At 39.5% G+C, this 18,660-nt stretch overlaps 1 protein-coding gene across 2 annotated transcripts in view; it reads right to left on the reverse strand.

Moving 5' to 3' along the window:
* SHC4 (SHC adaptor protein 4) overlaps positions 1-18,660 on the reverse strand; it is a 112,830-nt gene that overhangs the window by 12,079 nt on the left and 82,091 nt on the right. For both annotated transcript variants that reach the window (XM_019664583.1, XM_019664590.1), the window contains exons 7-10: positions 13,972-14,095; positions 12,210-12,378; positions 10,071-10,131; positions 4,638-4,817 (exon numbers count right to left, since the gene is read on the reverse strand). In XM_019664583.1, coding sequence (XP_019520128.1) covers positions 4,638-4,817; positions 10,071-10,131; positions 12,210-12,378; positions 13,972-14,095 — 534 coding nt within the window. The remainder of the gene's footprint in view (positions 1-4,637; positions 4,818-10,070; positions 10,132-12,209; positions 12,379-13,971; positions 14,096-18,660) is intronic.

An 18,660-nucleotide genomic window follows, 5' to 3' on the forward strand; every position in this document is an offset into this window, starting at 1 on the left:
TAAAATAGGAACTTATTTGGATTATTGAGGAGGAAAGCTATGATCACTCTATAACATGTCTAAAAATTTGCTACTAAAAGATCTTAAGATAAAATGTTAAGCATAAATGAAAGTCTAAGATACAACCAGAGAAAAATTACCTGTAACATAAAGGAAGAATCACATGTCTATTAAGATATCTTACAAAGCCATAGTAATTAGTATATTAAAATTAATATGCTGGTATAGAACAGGCAAATGGGTCAACAGAAAAATTACTCACATATATAGGAGGCTCAGAAACAGATTAACATAGATATGAGAAATCTATTACAAAAGAGATTGACATTAAAGAAAGAAAAGATTATTTAGTCAAGGATGTTTGGAAAATTGGATCTTTATATAGATAATATTGTTAGACCCTCTACCTCATATAAAATATAAAGTTCAAGGGGAATAAATATTTTATTATAGAAATAAAACTATAAAGCTGATACAAGAAAATGTAGTAGAAGCTGGATAAAGAAGAGAAAAATTTAATCCAAAGCAAATAGAAAGAAGATATAATAAAGATAAAAATGGAAATCAATGAAACAGAAAACAAAAACAGAGAAAATTAACCCAAAACCTGGATACTTTGGCAAGATCAATTAAATTAATAAATCTCAATGGACACTGATCAAGAAAAGAAGAGGGAAAACAAAAAGTATCAATAACAAGAAAGAGAGAAGGCATCCTTCAGGCAGCAATAGGATAATAAAGGACTATTATGGGAAATTTCATGCAAACTGATTCTAAGTGAATAAAGCAAAATTCTAAGTTTTTTAGGAAAGTACATTGGCAAAGAAATCACATTCCCTTCCGATCTATGGCTGTGTGGCTTCTAAAGTGAACTCCAGTCTCTCAAGTTCACACCAGTAGGAAATGGGCTGTAAAGGTGGTGAAGCCCCCAAGAAAGTCATATTCTCCAGCGTCCGCTTGAAATATACACATGGAGGATAATGGCAAGAACATCCCAGAAAGCACAGTCCCAGCCCGTAGATGATAACAGACAAGGAGGTTCCTCTCATAAGGCAGAAACAGTGTCCAAGCAAATCACTTTATGTACTTCCAGCTCAGGGAGGCTTCACAATTACTGCCTGGCAAGATTTGGTCATCGCTATGAACCAGTGACTGCTGTGTGCTGTGCATGCTTCTCTTTTGGGAATGTGAGCTTGTATTACAGTTATCTTATTCCAATTCCACCACTACTTTTGATTGCAGAGAGGGCAGACAACTTGACAAATTATAAGGCCCCCTAGCCAATCTTGATGGAAAGGACTCACCTCACCATTATGGACTTTTGGGCTGGATGTCGTCATCGTATGGGGTATTGCAATGTCTTCCTTTGGGAGAGGGTAAGTATGTTCTATGCGAAAAGAAGAGCTCGTGGGCATTTGGGTGGCCGAAAGGTGTGCTGTAGCAGACTATTGTCTTCTAATATATTCTCCCTTTCATTACATTACAGAACTCTTACGTTTTAGCTGGGCTCATGACCACCCAGCTAGAGTCCCTTCTCTAGCCCCTTTGAAGCTAGGTATGGCCACGAGCCTAAGTTCCACCAGTAACAGGTGGGAAGAAATGATGTCTGCCACTTTTGGGTCATGTCCTTTAAAGGGATGTATGTGCACTGCTCTTCCCTCTTTCTCTCCCCACTGGCTGAATACAGATGTGACAGTGGGAGCCCAAGCAGCCATCTTAGACCAGAGATTGAAGCCACGTGTCAAGACTGACAAAGGTCCTACCAGACTTGTACCACCAATCTTTGGTTTATTAGGTAAAATAAATTAAGTGCAGTCCTTTTTACACTATGGTATTTCAGAGCGTTTCTTTGTTACGGCAGCTGAGACTGAAGCTAATAATAAATTAATACAAAAATTAGACAGTAGCAGCATTGACTTCCTCTGCCATGTTTGACAAAAATAAAGGCTGTGTCTGAGCTCCTCCTATGTTGGCGGTGTGCTATGATGAATTTAGAAGCCTCGAAGGCATGCTTGAGAGATGTTAGGTCCATGTCTCTAGGTTTATTCTTGTTTTATTTTACCAAACTAACCAGTAAGCTTTTGCCTGAATAAGAGGGGTTCAGTATGCCTGAAGAAGCAAAAGAGTATTTTTGAGGAAGAAACGAAAGAAATAGGAGGAAACAGTAGGGGAGAAAGGTTAAAAGGTGTATGAGTATTTAAGATACTTTGCAGAAAAGTATGTACAAAGTTACCCCTACTCTAACGCTACTTAATTTTCTTAAGTCAACATTATTTATACTTTTGGAGTTGGGTTTAAATTTTTGGAGGGAGTGATGCTAGGCTGAAATTAACCTCGAGGGGGTAGCAAGAAGCCCAGGAGGGCTATAGTACATTAAATCCTAATAGGAAATAAAAAATGAGAGCGTACTAGAGGCCTAAATTATCAAATATGTTGCTACTAGGTCAGGGAGGAGAAAAAATGATGACAAAAGAAGTCTGGAGTCAGTGAAAATACATTTGACATTACAATTTTGGATACAGCAGGACTCACTGACTTTCAACCAATGGCAGGTTGGATTAATTTTGCCTTTTCATATTATTAAATTGTCTATGACAAAAGGCAAAGTTTCTTTGCTTGAATTATGAAGATTTTTACCATTAAAGACTTGATTATAAAGGAACTGCAATTGTGAATCAAGGAATAGATCAGATCACCTAATTTGGGCCATATTTCTAATAATATGTTCCTGTTCTGAAAAGTCCGTAAAATGGAAACTATCAAGTGTACACTCCTATAAAATTACTTTTAAAGCCTGAGGTCCAGAAACTTTCTTTCAAAAAAGCTGTCCCTCTAACAAACATTACTTTATCCACAAAGGCTACTCCATAATGAAGTTCACTGCAGAGATCATGGCATATCCCGCCATCCATGGAACAAGACACCCTCTGTGGTGGACACAGAGATGCACTATACAGATCCCCCTTCAAGGAAGGACCAAGTGCCCCAGGTGTCAGCAGCCACCCTCCAGCTGACCATCCCTTCAGGATCTGCCTCAGCTGCAGAGAGCTGCCCTGCTCTCCAGCAAGCCCTCATGTGGCCCATATCCAAAGGCTGAGATAAGTGGGGCTAAAAGGCCCAATCCTTTGGGCCCAATGTGGGGCAACTCTGACAGGCCCACATGCTGTCTGTAGGCTTGGCTGAGGCTTTGTCAGGCCTGCATGGTAGTTCCGTCTCTCCCTCTACACAAGCCTGCTTGCTTCTCCCTTATACTGATCCCGATAAATTCCCCGCATGACAAGCCCATCTCAGTGTCTGCTTCCCAGAGAACCCAACAGGATTGTTTGGGAGCCAAGAGGGATCTTGGAAAGCTTGCAAGAAGATAGCCCCCGGGCCACCTGGCTGGCAATGAAGACCCCTGTCTCTTAGTCTAGAGAGTTAAGGTGATCTGGTTAAGCCCAGGCTCAGCAATATCTCCTTTTAAATTTCACCTTGCCGTTTGGCCATGCTAGCTGTACAGTTGCTCTTGGAAGGTCTAGAAAGACTTCCTGGGCCAGTGAAAGGACTTGTTCAGCATCTGGTTCTCCATCTTTGGAATGAATCAAATTTGACACCAAGCCAATTTCTGAACCCAATAAGCGTCAATATTTTATGAAAAGCATTTTTTTCTTATTTATTTTTTAGTTTACTGTAGGCTTTTGGCTTATTTTTCTTTTATTTATTTATGTTCCTGTTTATGCATTTACCCCCTGGAAGCAATTTGGCAGGAGAGTGATGCATTTTAATATTAAAATCTTACTGTATTTTATTCACAGTATATGGTTGAAGAAAGGAGCCATCTTAGTTTAGTGCTGTATAGATAAATGACTTACTAAGGGGTTTTGAAATGAATAAAATTAACACCATCATTAAACAGAACCAAAATCACGGCCATTGTTCCTCATGCAAACAAACAAATTCAAAATTATCTCCTGTCTTTGACAGCCCTTCCCTTCAGCAAGAGCACACAGCAGAATCCAAAAGTTGGGAGTCAATTTACAGTGTTTGAAAAGATTATTCAAAATCAAAGTCCCAAAATCTTGAAATCCATAACCTCTCCACAAACTTTTGTTACTAACTGTAGTGAGGGATTGAGATAAGAAAGAATCCGATTAGCTCCCTGAAAATAAGGCCAAGAAAATAACCTTTAAAATGAGAGAGTGCAGTGAGTTGAAAAGTAACCTTAAAAGGAGAGATTCAAGGCCCAACACCCAGTATCTACGAATGTGACCTAATTTGGGGAAAAAAAGGTCTTTGCAGATGTCATTCAAGATCTCAAGATGAGATCTTCCTGGAGTTAGATGGGCCCTAAATTCAGAGAATGTTGTCCTAAAAGAGAAAGAAGGAGAGGGCGATTTGAGACACAGGCACGAGAGCCATATGAAGACTGAGGCAGAGACTCCAGTCATGTGTCTATAAGCCAAGCAACTAGGAAAGAGGCTTGAAAGAGATTCTCTTCCAGAGCTTCCAGAAGGAACCACGCCAGCTGACATCTTGATTAAGGGCTTCTGGCCTACAGAGCTGTAAAACAATAAACCTCTTGTTTTAAGACACCGGGTTTATGGTAGTTTGTTATGGCAGCCACGAGAAACTAATACAGTCGGTGAGCAGGTACTTACTTTCACAGTGCCACGGGCTTCCCAGTGAGTGAGCTGAGCTTTGATTTCGGGCAGAGCCAAGTGTACTCTGAAGAGCCTGCGTATTAATGTAGCAGGGGTCGTCGAAGAGATCCACTCGACATGTATGCTTCATTAATGAGGTGTCTCTCTGGGCCTGCACCCCTCTCTCTTGGGCATTACCTGTAGTGATTAGTCATGATCAGCGTATCATGTTTTTGCTTTATAAACAATAAATAAAATCCTGTTTGAGTCTAGAATTGATAGGAAGCGAAAAGCCACCCCCATCCCATATAAGGACTGAATATTGACATTTAGATTTGACTTGTAAAAACAAGATAAACTCTGGTCTTTGAAGGAAAGCTCCCTGTCATTGTCCTTCCTGCCCCTGCCTGGCCCACCCCTCAGCTGACTCATTGCTTCTACAAAAGACAGGAAAGGAGCAAGAAAATCCCTGCAAGAGGACAAGCCGGGGGAGGAAGAGGGCTGACTGTGCGGCAGACAGCAGAAACCCGCACACCACATGGCTCAGGGCTGCCAAACAGGAACACAGAAAACACACATGCCCTGTGGAACTTGAATACCATTATTTAAACTGCTTGTCAAAAAACTCATTACTCGATTTAAAATTATTAAGAGCAGGAAGTCTGTCTTCTCTCTATGCCCCAAGTTTTGTTTTGTCAAGCTCAGCCTCACACCAACTGCTGATGTTTATTCTGTTTTTTACCAGAAAGGACTCACCCCTCAGACTCCTCCTTCCGCCTTATTCTGTCCTCTCCCAATGCATGCAATTCTATACATACAGCCAAAATGGTCTTTTTAAAACTAAAAATCTGATCATATTTCTCAGAGGTTTACTTTCATTGCTTCCCAGTGCTCTTCAGATAAAGCTCTTCAACCAGCCCCTGCTCCTAGTCACCTGTACCCCCATCCTCCACAGTCTGCCCCGGCTCACATCGTCCTTCCTGCAGTATAATCCCCACCATAAGGCCATCTTCTCTGATTGACGTGGTCCTGCCTCTCCTTCTCCATCATCCTCATCCTTTGGGTGTCAGTTTAAACATCACTCTCTCGAGCATCTTCCCTGACCTTCTCAGGCAAGACTAAGTCTCTCTGCTTTCCTAGCAATTTATACCTCACCTCTGAAGCCCGTATCACAAGAGTAATAAGTTCTATTGCTTATGTTATGTTTTTAATGTTTGTACTACATCTAGACAAGGATCCTGTCTTGTTCATGGCTGAAACTCCTGCTCCTAGCATATGCCTGGCACATAAAATCACATCAACAGTTGTTGAATGGATATTAGCACCACATTTCACTACCTGATAGCATGAAGTACTTTGTACCAACCAGATGGTTCCTGTCTTGGGAATGCCAGGATAGAACATTTTGGCCTTTCTGTTTAAACAAACACATTTATAGTTTTGACCATATGTGCTACAAGATCACCAGGAGGCTGCACGTGAAGTAGTGACACTGACATCCCATTGTCTTACCATAAGATATCAGTCCTTCTGTTATTTCAGTCATTAAGTCCCTCCCATGTGGTCCAAAAAGGACCAACTAAATACTGGATTTCACATCATGGTGAATAGTGCTTGATTCTTATAATGCATAAAAGGAAATCTAAGAGTACACCGAATAAAGGAAGCCCAGTCAGAAGACTACAGTCTTACTACCTGCTCCTTCTTTACTCCTTGTCTATCAGTGTTACGTGTCATCTTGTCCTATGTCATTCTCTGTGTGTGGGATATCCTGAGAAAGGAATGGGATTTCTGCAGAGGAAGGGGTTGACAAGGCATGTCATTTATTTGCAGCATTTTGCAACATATGGCTGTTTCCATTGGCTTGGTTAAGTGGATTTATGAATATATTATCTAGTTTAAACTAAATTTACTTTTACAAATGGGAGTGGCTAAAAGATCACTGCAAAGAAATCAAGAATTGAAATTATTCTTTTACTCTTAGTACAAGCTCCTCCTTAGTGGCATTAGAGCTTATTAACAAGCATGACCTAATTAGATCCAAACTTTGACCTCCCAAGAGTTAAAATTAACAAGATTTGAAATGTGGATTTGTGCCAATTTTCTTTATCATTAAATGTTCTAAATGTATATCAGGCCTTGAAATATTATCTAATGATAGTACTCAGCCATTGTAATTAGCAAAAGATTTTTAAAAATGTTTATCATTAACTCTATCTTTGAAATTTTCTATTTTTGTGTTTCATAATATATGCATAATATATTAGTATGTGTATATAACTTATACATGATTGAATTATCATTTATTTAGGACTACCTGCTTCTAAAAGTTAACTGAAAGTAGAATATGATAAAAAATGTAAGGGGTGTGCTTCAAAATTAACATGGACCTGAGTTCAGATCTCTGTGGTACCCCTTGCTATTTGTGTGGCCTGGGGCAAATTTCTTAACCTCTCTAAATGTCAGTTTTCATATCTGTAAAATGGGGGTGTCTCGGTTAAAATACAGTTGTGAGGATTAAATGAAAAAAATGTGGGTGAGACATTCACTCAGCATAGCACCTGCCTCATAGTAGGCATTCAATGAATAGTTCCTATCACTGCTCAGTTGTGTATTTATTCACTGATGCTGGGTCTCTGCACATGATGCTTAACTCTTGCTGCAATATCCATCCTATCCCTTTCTTCACCTAACTCCTATTGGTCCTTTAAGACTTTGCTCCGAATTCACCTCCTTCAGGAAGCCTTTCCCTATGTCCTTCCCTCCCCCAAGCTGGGTAAGGTGCCATTCCATGACAAGCTCTAGGTATCTGTTTACTTGTCTGTCTTCCCCTGGAGACCACAGATTGCTTAAGTCCTTGAGGAGAGGCTAGAATCCTTTATCGGTGTGTGTTTTGCATCTTCAATGCCTGGTAGAAAGCAGATGCTTGAAAGAAAAATGTCTGTCAGCTGAATGAACAGATGACTGAATGTCTACCCAATTTTCCTTTCTTAGCATATTTGACCCCACCATGTTCTGAAGACCCTGAGCCAACCTTTAGCACAGGGCACTGACTCGTCTGCCCCTCATACAACACTGACATGAGCTGACCACACCAAGTTGACCATCCCATAGGATTGCACAAAAGTACCAACGTCTATACCCAGTCTCTCGTGAAAACTACCATTCCTTTTTTTTAAATGCGCCATTATATTTAAGTCAGCAATGTCGTCTTAAATTAAAAAAAAAAAAAAAGATATCTCACCCTGTACCTAAATTTAAAATCTTTCTAGGATAAAGTGTTGATGAGAGCTCAACCACACATGCCAGCCATTACGCATTCCAAGATTTCTTGTGCCAAGTATTACTCTGAGAACCTATCCAACCTGCCTAAGAGAAGATCTGTGGGAGAAAATAAATACATGCACAGTGCAGATACTGTAAGTACCAACATTTTTAAGTGCAAGCCCTTAGGGTTTGTGGGAATTTAACATCTTTTTTATTAAAAATATCAACATTTCCATTTTAAGTTGAAGGTTGGGAAACATTATTCTATTTTGCTAATTATTTTTTCCATAAGGGAATTTATTATTAAGAATAGGAATCTTTTATACATCTGGCAATAAATACAATTAATTCCTTCAACAACCAGAAGCCTATTGCAGTACATATAATACACCGGAATTCAAGGTTTAAGTCAATATTTGAATAAATAAATGTCTTGGGAGGAAAAGTCAAACCTCATTGAAAATATCTGTATAGGTGTCTCTCAAATGCTTACGTATGAATCTCTGGGAAAACCCATAAAAATGTCTACTTGCTATTAATAGCAACTGCTATTAATTTGCTCACTGGTCAAGAATTTTAGATCCCTTTTTAAACATATGCCCAAGTAGTCACAGGCAGGCCCTAATATAGGAACACCTAATTTCTGGGTGTCTGTGGATGAAAGAACACTGAGTTAGGAAAGTCCTTCCTGCCACCATAGGAGGGACTTTACTTGTCATGGTCCCTGGAGCAGGGGTTGAGTCCTTCTGTCCCTCCATGGGCTTAGTGGCTGAGGTCTGGGGAAAATGGCTTCCTAGCATTCTGGTTCCCACTGGAAGTTAGAACCTGCTTTTTTCAGGAAACAATGTTGTAGCTCAGTGCTTGACCCACAGGAGGTCCTCATAAATAATCATTGAGCAAATTGTTGAATAAATGAAGAATATAAAATAAGATAAAACAGGGCATGGAGCTATTTCCAGGTGAACTTCAGCACAGGTAGAAAATAGTTACAATACTACAGGGCATACTTAGTATGTTCCTGACTATTAAATCCTTAAGTTAGGGATTTACAGAGTAAGGGAAAGGAGGGAGGGAAGAAGGAATTATAGCTCGTCGGGAGCACAGTTTTAAAAGGACATTTACACTTACCACTAATTTAATTTGTTTTAGTTGTATTATTAACAATTAGTTTGAAATTTTAAATACCTTTAAAGAATGGCATGAAATTTTAATTTCTATGAAAAGGAGCCACGCTTTTGAAGAATTTTAAATGCTGCCTTAGCTCACTGCTCATATTATTTTTGCAGGTTGGAGGAAGGTGGTAATCATAGCTGTACCTAAAAAATGAATCCTCATATTCCCTCACTGTATAAAATAATAAAATTAATAGAGTACTTTGGCATAATTCCCTAAGACATACAACAGTATCCTTGGAAACGACTACCTCCTAGATGGCAAGTTCCTGCTAATTTAATTTGTGTCCCTAAGTGTGGTTATCCAACTGTACCCTCCACTGAATTATTTATACTGTCCAGTTATCTCTCCACCTAAAGCTGCAAAACTTTAATTCCTAATGAAATAAAGACTTTCAACGAGTTATCAGAATAAAATAACTACCTAGCAGTATAACTTGTTTTTATGGAAATATATTTCCAATCTGATAGTTGATGTCCTATGTTGCACTGTGGAAAAGCTGTGCCCAACATCAATTATCACAAGCGGTAATAAGACATTTAATGCCCTGGCAAGCAATGGGGTAGATGGAATCCTAAGTGGGACTCTCACATTTCAGATTTCTTTTTGTTCCCTTTGGCAAGCAGAAATATAGGTTTTATCTTAATCCTAATGGACTTGACAAGCATTAATTTTCACATTAGCCTACTGTCTGATCTTTGAGATGGAATTCCCTTGAGTTTTGAGCAGAGAAAGTACCTTTCAATTGAGAGCTCTCATAATGTCAAGGCAGTGAAATATGCCATAAGGTAGAACAATAGCGCGGTAGAGGGAGAACCATGAGCCTTCCAAGTGACACACAGGTGGCATTCTGGGCCTCTCAGAATGTGGGAAGCCTGCAGTTGAAGTGTTACGTGTTTAGTTATATACACCTGCCTGTTCCATGAAGTATTTAAGAGCAAGGGCCACACATGACTACATGATTTCAAAGGAATAAGGAGAGTGACAGGTGCAGACGGCAACTGTACCTACCTATTGCTCTGCTTTGTTCCAAACAGTTCTCGTATACACTGCTGCACTTGGAGTTTCCAGGCTGCATGAACAACAAATTGTGAAACATTTACAAACATAGTGTGCATTCATCAACGTTCAAAAAACAAACAAAACATTAATGGTACCCCCAGCAGAAGATAGCAGACTTCATTCACTTTCCGACATAGGAAGTATCTGACAGGTAAAACAAAAGACTGAGATTTGGAGTGGGCTGGGTAAACGCCTTTCATCGTGCATTGTTTTGGAACTGCAGAGATAGGTCTGACTGGGGTGGGGGTCATCTCGGCTGCCACTGTAAGGTCTATATCCTGAGGGTTACTGCTTCTGCTTAGGAGTTCACTTTCCAGGACTCAATCCAAGTCTCATCCAGAAAGTGTGATTTCCAGGACACTTGTATAAACATTAACCATTTAGCAAACTTCTGTCTAACCATGAAGTGGCAGATTAGAGCCCACCTGTGCTGAGATTTGTGCCAGGCTCACTTTTCAATCCTTAAAAATCTCATGCTATCGAAGGGTTTCAATTATCCTTTCTACATATAGCAATCTTGAATAATGGAATGGGATCCATTAATACCTTTGAGAAGGGCAGTGTCTGTGTTTTGGAAAGATTAATCTGGCAGTACCATGCAGGGGGGTTTAAGGGAATGAAACGAGACAAGGAAAGGGCTTTCAGAATCATCTATGCAAGTGAGGACCAGAACTTAGAAAGGAGCAATAGTAATGGGAAAGGTCAAGTAGATTCAGAAGATATGTTCATGATAGAATCCTAGGTCTCAAAGACTGAACTGATATGGGACCCAAAGAGTGAGAAAAACAAATTCTGTAGATTAGTGAAAGAGTAGCAATGCTATTGATAAACATGAATGAATCAGCAGGGGAGTCTGTTTTGGAGTCAAGGAGAAAATGCTGAGTTCAATCTTGATATAAACAAGCAATGTAATGCTTGTGGCATTACAGCTGGAGAGTGAGGTAATGGCAGAGAAGCTGGAGGAGTGCACACAGAGGTGGCATGTGTGCAAAACCAGGCCCAAGGGCAGAGCATTGAAAAATGCTTTTATGGTGGTAAGGCAGGGGCTTGAGTTCCCCGGGGAGTGGGTGCAAAGATACAGAATATAAGAAGAAAAGATGCAACCTACTGCGAAACACATAAAAAATAAGATGGATTTATGGATGATAGATGACTACATAGGATGACAGAGCAAATACAATAGAATGTTACTTGTAGAATCTAGATGATGAGTATAGGAATGTTCACAGTATAATTCCTTCAACTTTCCTGTATGTTTGAAAACATTCATAATAAAATTTGGAAAACATGAAAAAAAGAAAGAAAAACAGCAACTAGAGATGCAGAATGAAATGATGGACATGTTTTAGAAGCTAACAGTCTAAAAGAAAAGAAGAGGCAGCCAACAGGCATGAAATGTAGACAGAGTCAAAATATTGAAGAAGGAAATAGAGTTAGCAATTAAACCATCGGTGACCCAATAAACACTGGTGACCAATGTAAAAGTAACTTCCAGCAAATTGTCAAGCAGAGTTCAGATCTTAGAAATGTAGTGTGGGTGTGAACGCAGAGGTAGAGGCGTTTTTTTTTTCCAGAAATCTGTGGGTGAAGGGAAGATGAGAAGGAGATGGGACATTATTTGTTGAGCTGGAGGAGTCTAAATTTACTTGCAGACACAAGGGAAAGACCGGTAGCCAGAGAATAAAGATCGATTCAGAGGTCATGGACAGAACAAGGGCACAGAGTTGGTAGGAGGGGATGGGATCAGGAGCTCAGGGGAAAGATTAGCTATGGAGACAGTAACTAAGGAAGAGAACAAGGAGAACACAGGAAGACTTGGAGATGGGAAGGGCGAAGTTGAAACAACATGTTGAAAACTGCTAGTCTTCCCAGTGAAGTGAGATGTGAAGTCATTGGCTTAGGCTGAGGCTGGGGGATTAGGAGGAAAAATGATCTACTACAGGCTCTGACAATGATTCACTCTCTGGCTGTGTACTGAGGAAGATGATACTTTCTCCAAACTAGCATTTGGAAACCCTCAAATTAAGCTCTCTGGTCATAAGGACAGCATCGGATGGCTAGTTCCAATAACAATAAAACATTACTTACCAAATAGCACAACTTTTCACACCGTATGGGGCAGTAAGCCATTTGTTCTGTGGCTTGAACTTTGATCCGCACATCTGAAACACCACCTAAGGGTGGCTGCTTCCCCGGTATTTCGTTGTAATACTCGTGATCTCCTCTCTCCTCGGCAGCGCCATCAGTGTGCACCTCACTGTAAGGGAGAAAAGAATCCCCAAGAGGCTGGGCGGGAATTCAAATGCTGTAGGGGATGCAGAGGGATCAGAACCATGCAAATCACCCTGAAAAACTCTGCATGCATGTTGTTAAGTTTACAGATGTGCTTAAGTGATGTCAAACATCTGGATGGAAGCAACCAGATGGTTGAGTTGTTTAGATTTCTGTAGACAATTAAAGTGGGGTAAGCCAACAAAGAGCGCCAAGGGTGATGCTTTTGTGTCTCCCCTCCAGTAATTAAAAATATATATACATATGAACTATGTATGTGTCTATATATGAACATGAACACACACACACACACACACACACACACACACACACACACACACACACATATGAACTCCCTGAATATAAAGCATTTTTGTCAGTGAGATATAAAAATACAAAGTCTTCCTGGGTATCTCCAGCTTTGTATCATTTCATAAATGTTTTGCTCAAAAAAATTTAGACATTGGGAGAAGGCCTGGCCCAGTTTATTAAACCAAGATGAAAAAAATAAAAGAGCTATGGCAGCTATCTTGTCTGCACAAATCTGGAGGAGTATATGGGATTCATAAAGAAATATTAGAACCACATGTGGCAAGTGGGTAGATTTATGTAAACATGCATTGTTTTTAAAATTGAAACAGGGCAAAAAAAAAAAAACCCAAAACAAATGTACTTTTCTTCCAAATTGGAATTAGTAAAAGTTTCTTATGAAAAAAGAATAAATCAGGGCCTTTTGGAATGAACCAATTCCATTGACAACACACACAGTTTCTGTGGGTTCATAACATGTCAACAAAATGACAGCACTAAGATGTAAGTCCTATCCTGGGAAAAATTCAACATCAAGGCTTTCTGGTAACCCTTATCCTAAACCACCTCATAAAGGGCGATATCCAAACCTAGAGTTTATTGATATACAAAATTACCAATTTGGGGGAGAAATGCATTTAAAAGTTGAGAAGAGTTTCGTTTCTCAGGTGTGAATTCTGTGAGCCAGGGTTCCCACTGCATTCCACACAAGGTGGGTCTGACAGGCCTAAAAGGGTTCAGCTTTCATTGCGGACTTTCTGTGCCTTAGAACAACCAGGTCCTTGGGTCACATTGTATTCCACCCCTGCCACACTTTAACTAGAGCTGGTCTATTTACATTGCAAACCTGCAAACTAACAGGGATTCCTGCAACAAACATTTGATTCTTACTATTCTGCTCTTCATTCTTGATTTTTTTTTAATCGATATGCAAGGGATTTGGGGTTGAAACAAATCTGAGAAACTTGTTGATGTTTGTTATTTTATGATACTACTTCATTAATTCATAGCTCTGTATAACAGCAGAGAAACATGGCTGATCACTTCTCCCTTTAAGTGTCTCCTTTAATTTTATTACAAAACAAGAAGAAATATCTGGACAAATATGAATGGAAGAAAAATAAAAAATGTGACTCTTAGTTTATACTAAAACCATGCCAATTTGTAAGAAAAAAATTACTAATTTCATTGGTCAATTTTAAAATGCCATATTAATTTTAAAATTAAACAAAATAGAGTAAGTCAAATAATTATAGAGCTATTAGCTGACCTTTCACAAGAAGTATTCAAAGAAGGATTTTTCAAATACTGTTTAAACCGGAGCTCAAAAGCCTGCCCAATGGTACTTATGACGTCTTGGGCCATTCCATTGCGGCATTCCAATATGTGGCAGGCTACAAAGGGACATACAAAAAAATTATCGTAAGTTTTCAGTAAGAGAAGATTATATAAAGTCAAAATACTTCCAGAACATGAACTGGTAATTAAATAAAAGGGTGTAGGTTTACAAACTCTCATCGGCTCTGAAATGGCATAACAATACCTCATATTTCTTAGGCTTCAAAGAGAAGAAACACTCATATTTTACATCTAAATATCTCAACACACTTACAAATTTTGGTCTCAAGGCAGGTATCTCGGGCCCATATTTTTAATAAAAGGAGACTGATCTTGACTTATACTCATGTTCACTGTTAGCTCTAAAATTCAATACAGGAGATGCGAGGGCAGCCATCTGAAGGGAGGGTGAGGTTTTCCCTCTTTGCCTTGCATGGTATGCTACAGAAGACTGAAAAATGCTAACTTTCCAAACCTCCCCACCACCCCACAAATGGGGGCTGCGCTACTAGTGAAGACAGGAGCTTTAGAACAGCCCTCCTCTAACCATCCGTTTGCCCTGTCTTTGGCAGCTAGCAGTGACGGCACGGTAACCCGACTTTGAAACCCTACAGAAGAAGTATATTCAATAAGTCTCAAAATCAAGATTTCATGAAGATGACATCAGAAGATAATAAATATTTTTTCTTAGACACTTTCTCTGAGAAGTAGTTACTGGGAAGGGCTAGTTTTCACTCTCAAATTAAAGAAATAAATTGTGAAGGGGGCTGCTGACAGAATATCACAAACGAATTAACACATTTGCAGCTGTACATAAAAACTGGAGACCAAACAAAACAAAAACAAAAACAAAAAAAAAACCAAAAACCAGGAGACTGTATGTGTTCAGGGACTACAAATTAATCTCCCCACCATGTGGAATATTGTTCTTGCCTCAGTTAAAGTATGATGTCATGTTTAGGACCTTGCAATATGCAGATTTACTTGAATGCAAAGCTTCATAAAGATGGCTTCGAAAGAGTGCGAAGGATGACAAAGAGAGAGGCAATGTCTCATGAGAAATTTTTTTAAATGTATATTATATAGCCTGAACAACTGAGGGATGAGGAAAAGCTTTATAATAGTTAAATATATACAAGAATATTGTAAAACAAGCAAATAAAACTGTCAGCTGTCCGCTGAAAGTAAGAAAGGCTTAAGTGAGTGCATGGGGAATTAAATTAGATAGCAAGGAATCATCGTGGGTGTTGGGAACCGTGAAACCAATACTGGAACACATTACGAAAAGGGATACCTGAGGCGAGGAGAGATGCCTGTGTTTATGGAATGATTTAACTGTGTTGACTTAGAATCATGATTTTATGCTTTGTATTGTCTTGGGAAATTTTTGTATTTATAAGTAAGAGGCAATTCATTCATTCACATCTGATCGAATTTGCAGAGCCTGTAACACCAGGTGATAGTAGAACCTACAATGTTGCTTCTTAGCCTTATGTTGATAATCAGCTCAAGGAATATCAGATTATTGTCATTTCAGATTAGCTTGATGTTTATGTAAAGGATTTACATCATTGAATACTTTTGGAAGGAATGGGGGTGGGGGTATTACTAAATCAAACAAAGCTACATGTGTCAAATCTCCAAGAGTTATTCATCATTTCTTATAAAGTTGTCCCTTTAATGAAGCAACTTGGGTCCTGAAATAGACAAGGAGCTAATTACAGTTTTGAAAACCCATTTAAGAATATCTATAAATTGACACCCTTTCTACAGAAAGAAAATGTTTGGTCTATCTTTAGACTGACATTTTATATTGACCCTTCTTTTTCTCTACAGTAGCTTCAGACAGTGAACGATGCATATAAGGTTTTTTTAAGATGTGTTTTGAATGAATAAATACTGATTTCCCTGAATCACATCAATAATTCTACTGTGAGAAATTATCTTCAATTTTACTGAAATGAGAACTGCAGTGAGCTCTCGTAGTGGGGCAGGTGCTTACAGCCACTGAGTGATATGAACGATTGCTTGGGGCATTTGTGGAAATAGTCTCCTCCTTCCTGGTCAGGCCTCATATCTTTAAACCTACAAAGTGCCATTGGAGAAGTACCCTCCAGTTAAGCCAAAAGAAGTTGTGTTACATTATGATCAAAAATGGTAATTCGTTTGAATTGTTTTGTTTTTCATCTCATAAATTCCTGCTCCAATTAAAAATAAAGACCAGAAATCACATCAAAATAGAGATGACAATTTTTGTAATTTTATTTTTTCTTAGGATCAAAGAGCTATCTAGAGATAAAGACAGTGAAAAAGAGGCAGAAAATTCTTAAATAAATAAACGAGAGAGAGAGAGAGAGAGAGAGAGAGAGAGAGAGAGAGAGAGAACTAAAATGTGCCTCCCATGAGAGGGATGAAAGAACAAGGATGTTTAAAAGAAATCTGTGAAAAGTTTCAGATCCAAAGATCCAAGTTGAAGTTTTCATTATGCCACAATCTCTGGGACCCCAAATAAGTCACTCTACAGCAAGGACCTCACCTGCCACGACAGGGCACTAGATGATCTTTGAAGTCCCTTCTTGCTTTATAGTTATCCTATCCTTCCTCTGTGGCAGCAGTTTAAACTCTCTTAGGAACAGGGCAAGGTGCAAGGGCGGGCAGGAATGAATGAATCAACCAAACCCACAGCTGCCCTCTACCACTTCTCACATACTTCGAAAATGTTTGATTTTCTTAACTTTTCCGAGTCTGATACTTTGATGTTTTGGTCCTGTTCCTGGGCTGATGCAACCAACATAAATTTCTGCTTTACTTTGGATAGCCTTGTTACTGCCATATTACATTTTTGAAAAGAAAGGGAGGAAAAAACCGTGGCGCCTATCTCCATGAAAGAAAGAACACTGGGCAAAAAGGTGACCCTGGGCAGAAGTCCTGTGCAGCCTCACCACCTTCAGGGAACACACACATTTTGATAGTGTTCTTGTTGCCACTCCATGCTGCTCCATGAAAATGGTCTTGGCTATTTTTTAAGTTGGTCATGGACCAGAAGAGACACAGGCTTTAAATCACATTCAAATATGCCCATTTCCCAGTGTTAAACACACTTCCAAATGCTCAGAGAAGCAGCCAGTTTGGCTAAGAATTATCCAATCTTTAGTTAATGGGAAGAAGAAAGACAAGTATATAAAAAGTGCCAATTCCCAGAAAAGAATGTGATTTTCCAGTGATATAACTTTGCATGGAGGCCTGAGCTTTAATCTCTATGTGTGGAATCAGATGGGGATCTGGGTTCTTTGTATTCTACCTTGGAGCTACATACACCCACAGTTCTTTCCTTGGGTATTAGGTACTACACTAAGTAGGATTTAAAAGAATCTTAGATTTATATTCTTCTGTCTTTTACATTTGGGGTCCTAATGAGATAGTCATGAGCAAGGAGCTGAGACTATTCTTAGAGGATAACGGGCCCTTCTTTACTGTTTTATATTTGTTTCTAATGGACCAGTTTTTGTTGTTGTTGTTTTGTTTGTTTTTTTGTTTTTGTTACTAGAAAACAAGACATTCAAAAGTGCAGCTTCTCAGATTAACCACCAGAGAGTGCTGTGGGATCAATGCATGGCGTTCACCATCCCTTAGGAAGAAACCAGCCTGAAGAAACAAGCCAGCAGTGAGTCCACCGTTGGCTAATGTAATCACGACAGTAGTGTGTGTATTTTATAACCATAAACATAAATCCAAATAAATGGGTTATTTTAAATTGGTTGTACAGTCTTTTTTTTAAACTTTCTTCACTGACTCAGAACCATGGTCTTCCTATATCCAGGTAATTCAGATAAACCGGGGCTTCTTAGACTAGATTCAGAGAAAGTATTTAAACCTTCCTGAACTGCTGCACATTTGCAGTAAGAAATGAAGAGATTTCCTTATTTATGGCAATTAAAGGGTTAGGCTGTATTAGTCACTAAGTAAATTCAAAACATTCTTACTGGAATTTACCTTTTCTACCAAAAAAAAGAAAAGGAAGGCCTTTTATAAAATGAGGAGTTCACTCAAGGGTCCTCGCCAAGATGGAAAAAGGTGGTAGCTGCCCTGACTTGAATGCACTCATGCGAAAAGTGAATCAAGGAGACAGTGGGGACATTCAGGATTAGCATGAAGCCCGGACTCCTCTGCCTTCACTTCCAGTTGGCTATGCCCTCCTCATCCCTGGGGTCTGTCCACTGGCATTGTGCTCCCCAAGCTGACCAATGGCCTGTTAATTGCAGGACTAAATGGCATTTTCCACCTCTATTCTCCTTAACTCCTTTGCAGCATGACATACTCCAGGGGTCTTTTCCCAGAGAAACTTGCTCTTGCTCCTCCTCCTCAGGTGCTGCTCATCGCCGGGTTTTCCTCCCTTCCGCTGACTGCTCCTCAGGCTCTTCACTGTCTCCTATGACTTCTCCCACGCCCTGACACCCTCAGCCCTCTTCCTTCTGGGTTGCTCCTTTGCTGATCTCATTCACCCTTAGGGCTAAGAAGTTGCTGTTTTTCCAAACCCTCACTGAAGGCCTGAGCTGATAGTCTCTCTCTCTCCTCTCTCTCTCTCTCTCTCTCTCACACACACACACACACACACACACAC

Source organism: Hipposideros armiger, unplaced genomic scaffold, assembly GCF_001890085.2.
Source record: "Hipposideros armiger isolate ML-2016 unplaced genomic scaffold, ASM189008v1 scaffold_12, whole genome shotgun sequence".
In the NCBI taxonomy this organism is placed as follows: Eukaryota; Metazoa; Chordata; class Mammalia; order Chiroptera; family Hipposideridae; genus Hipposideros; species Hipposideros armiger.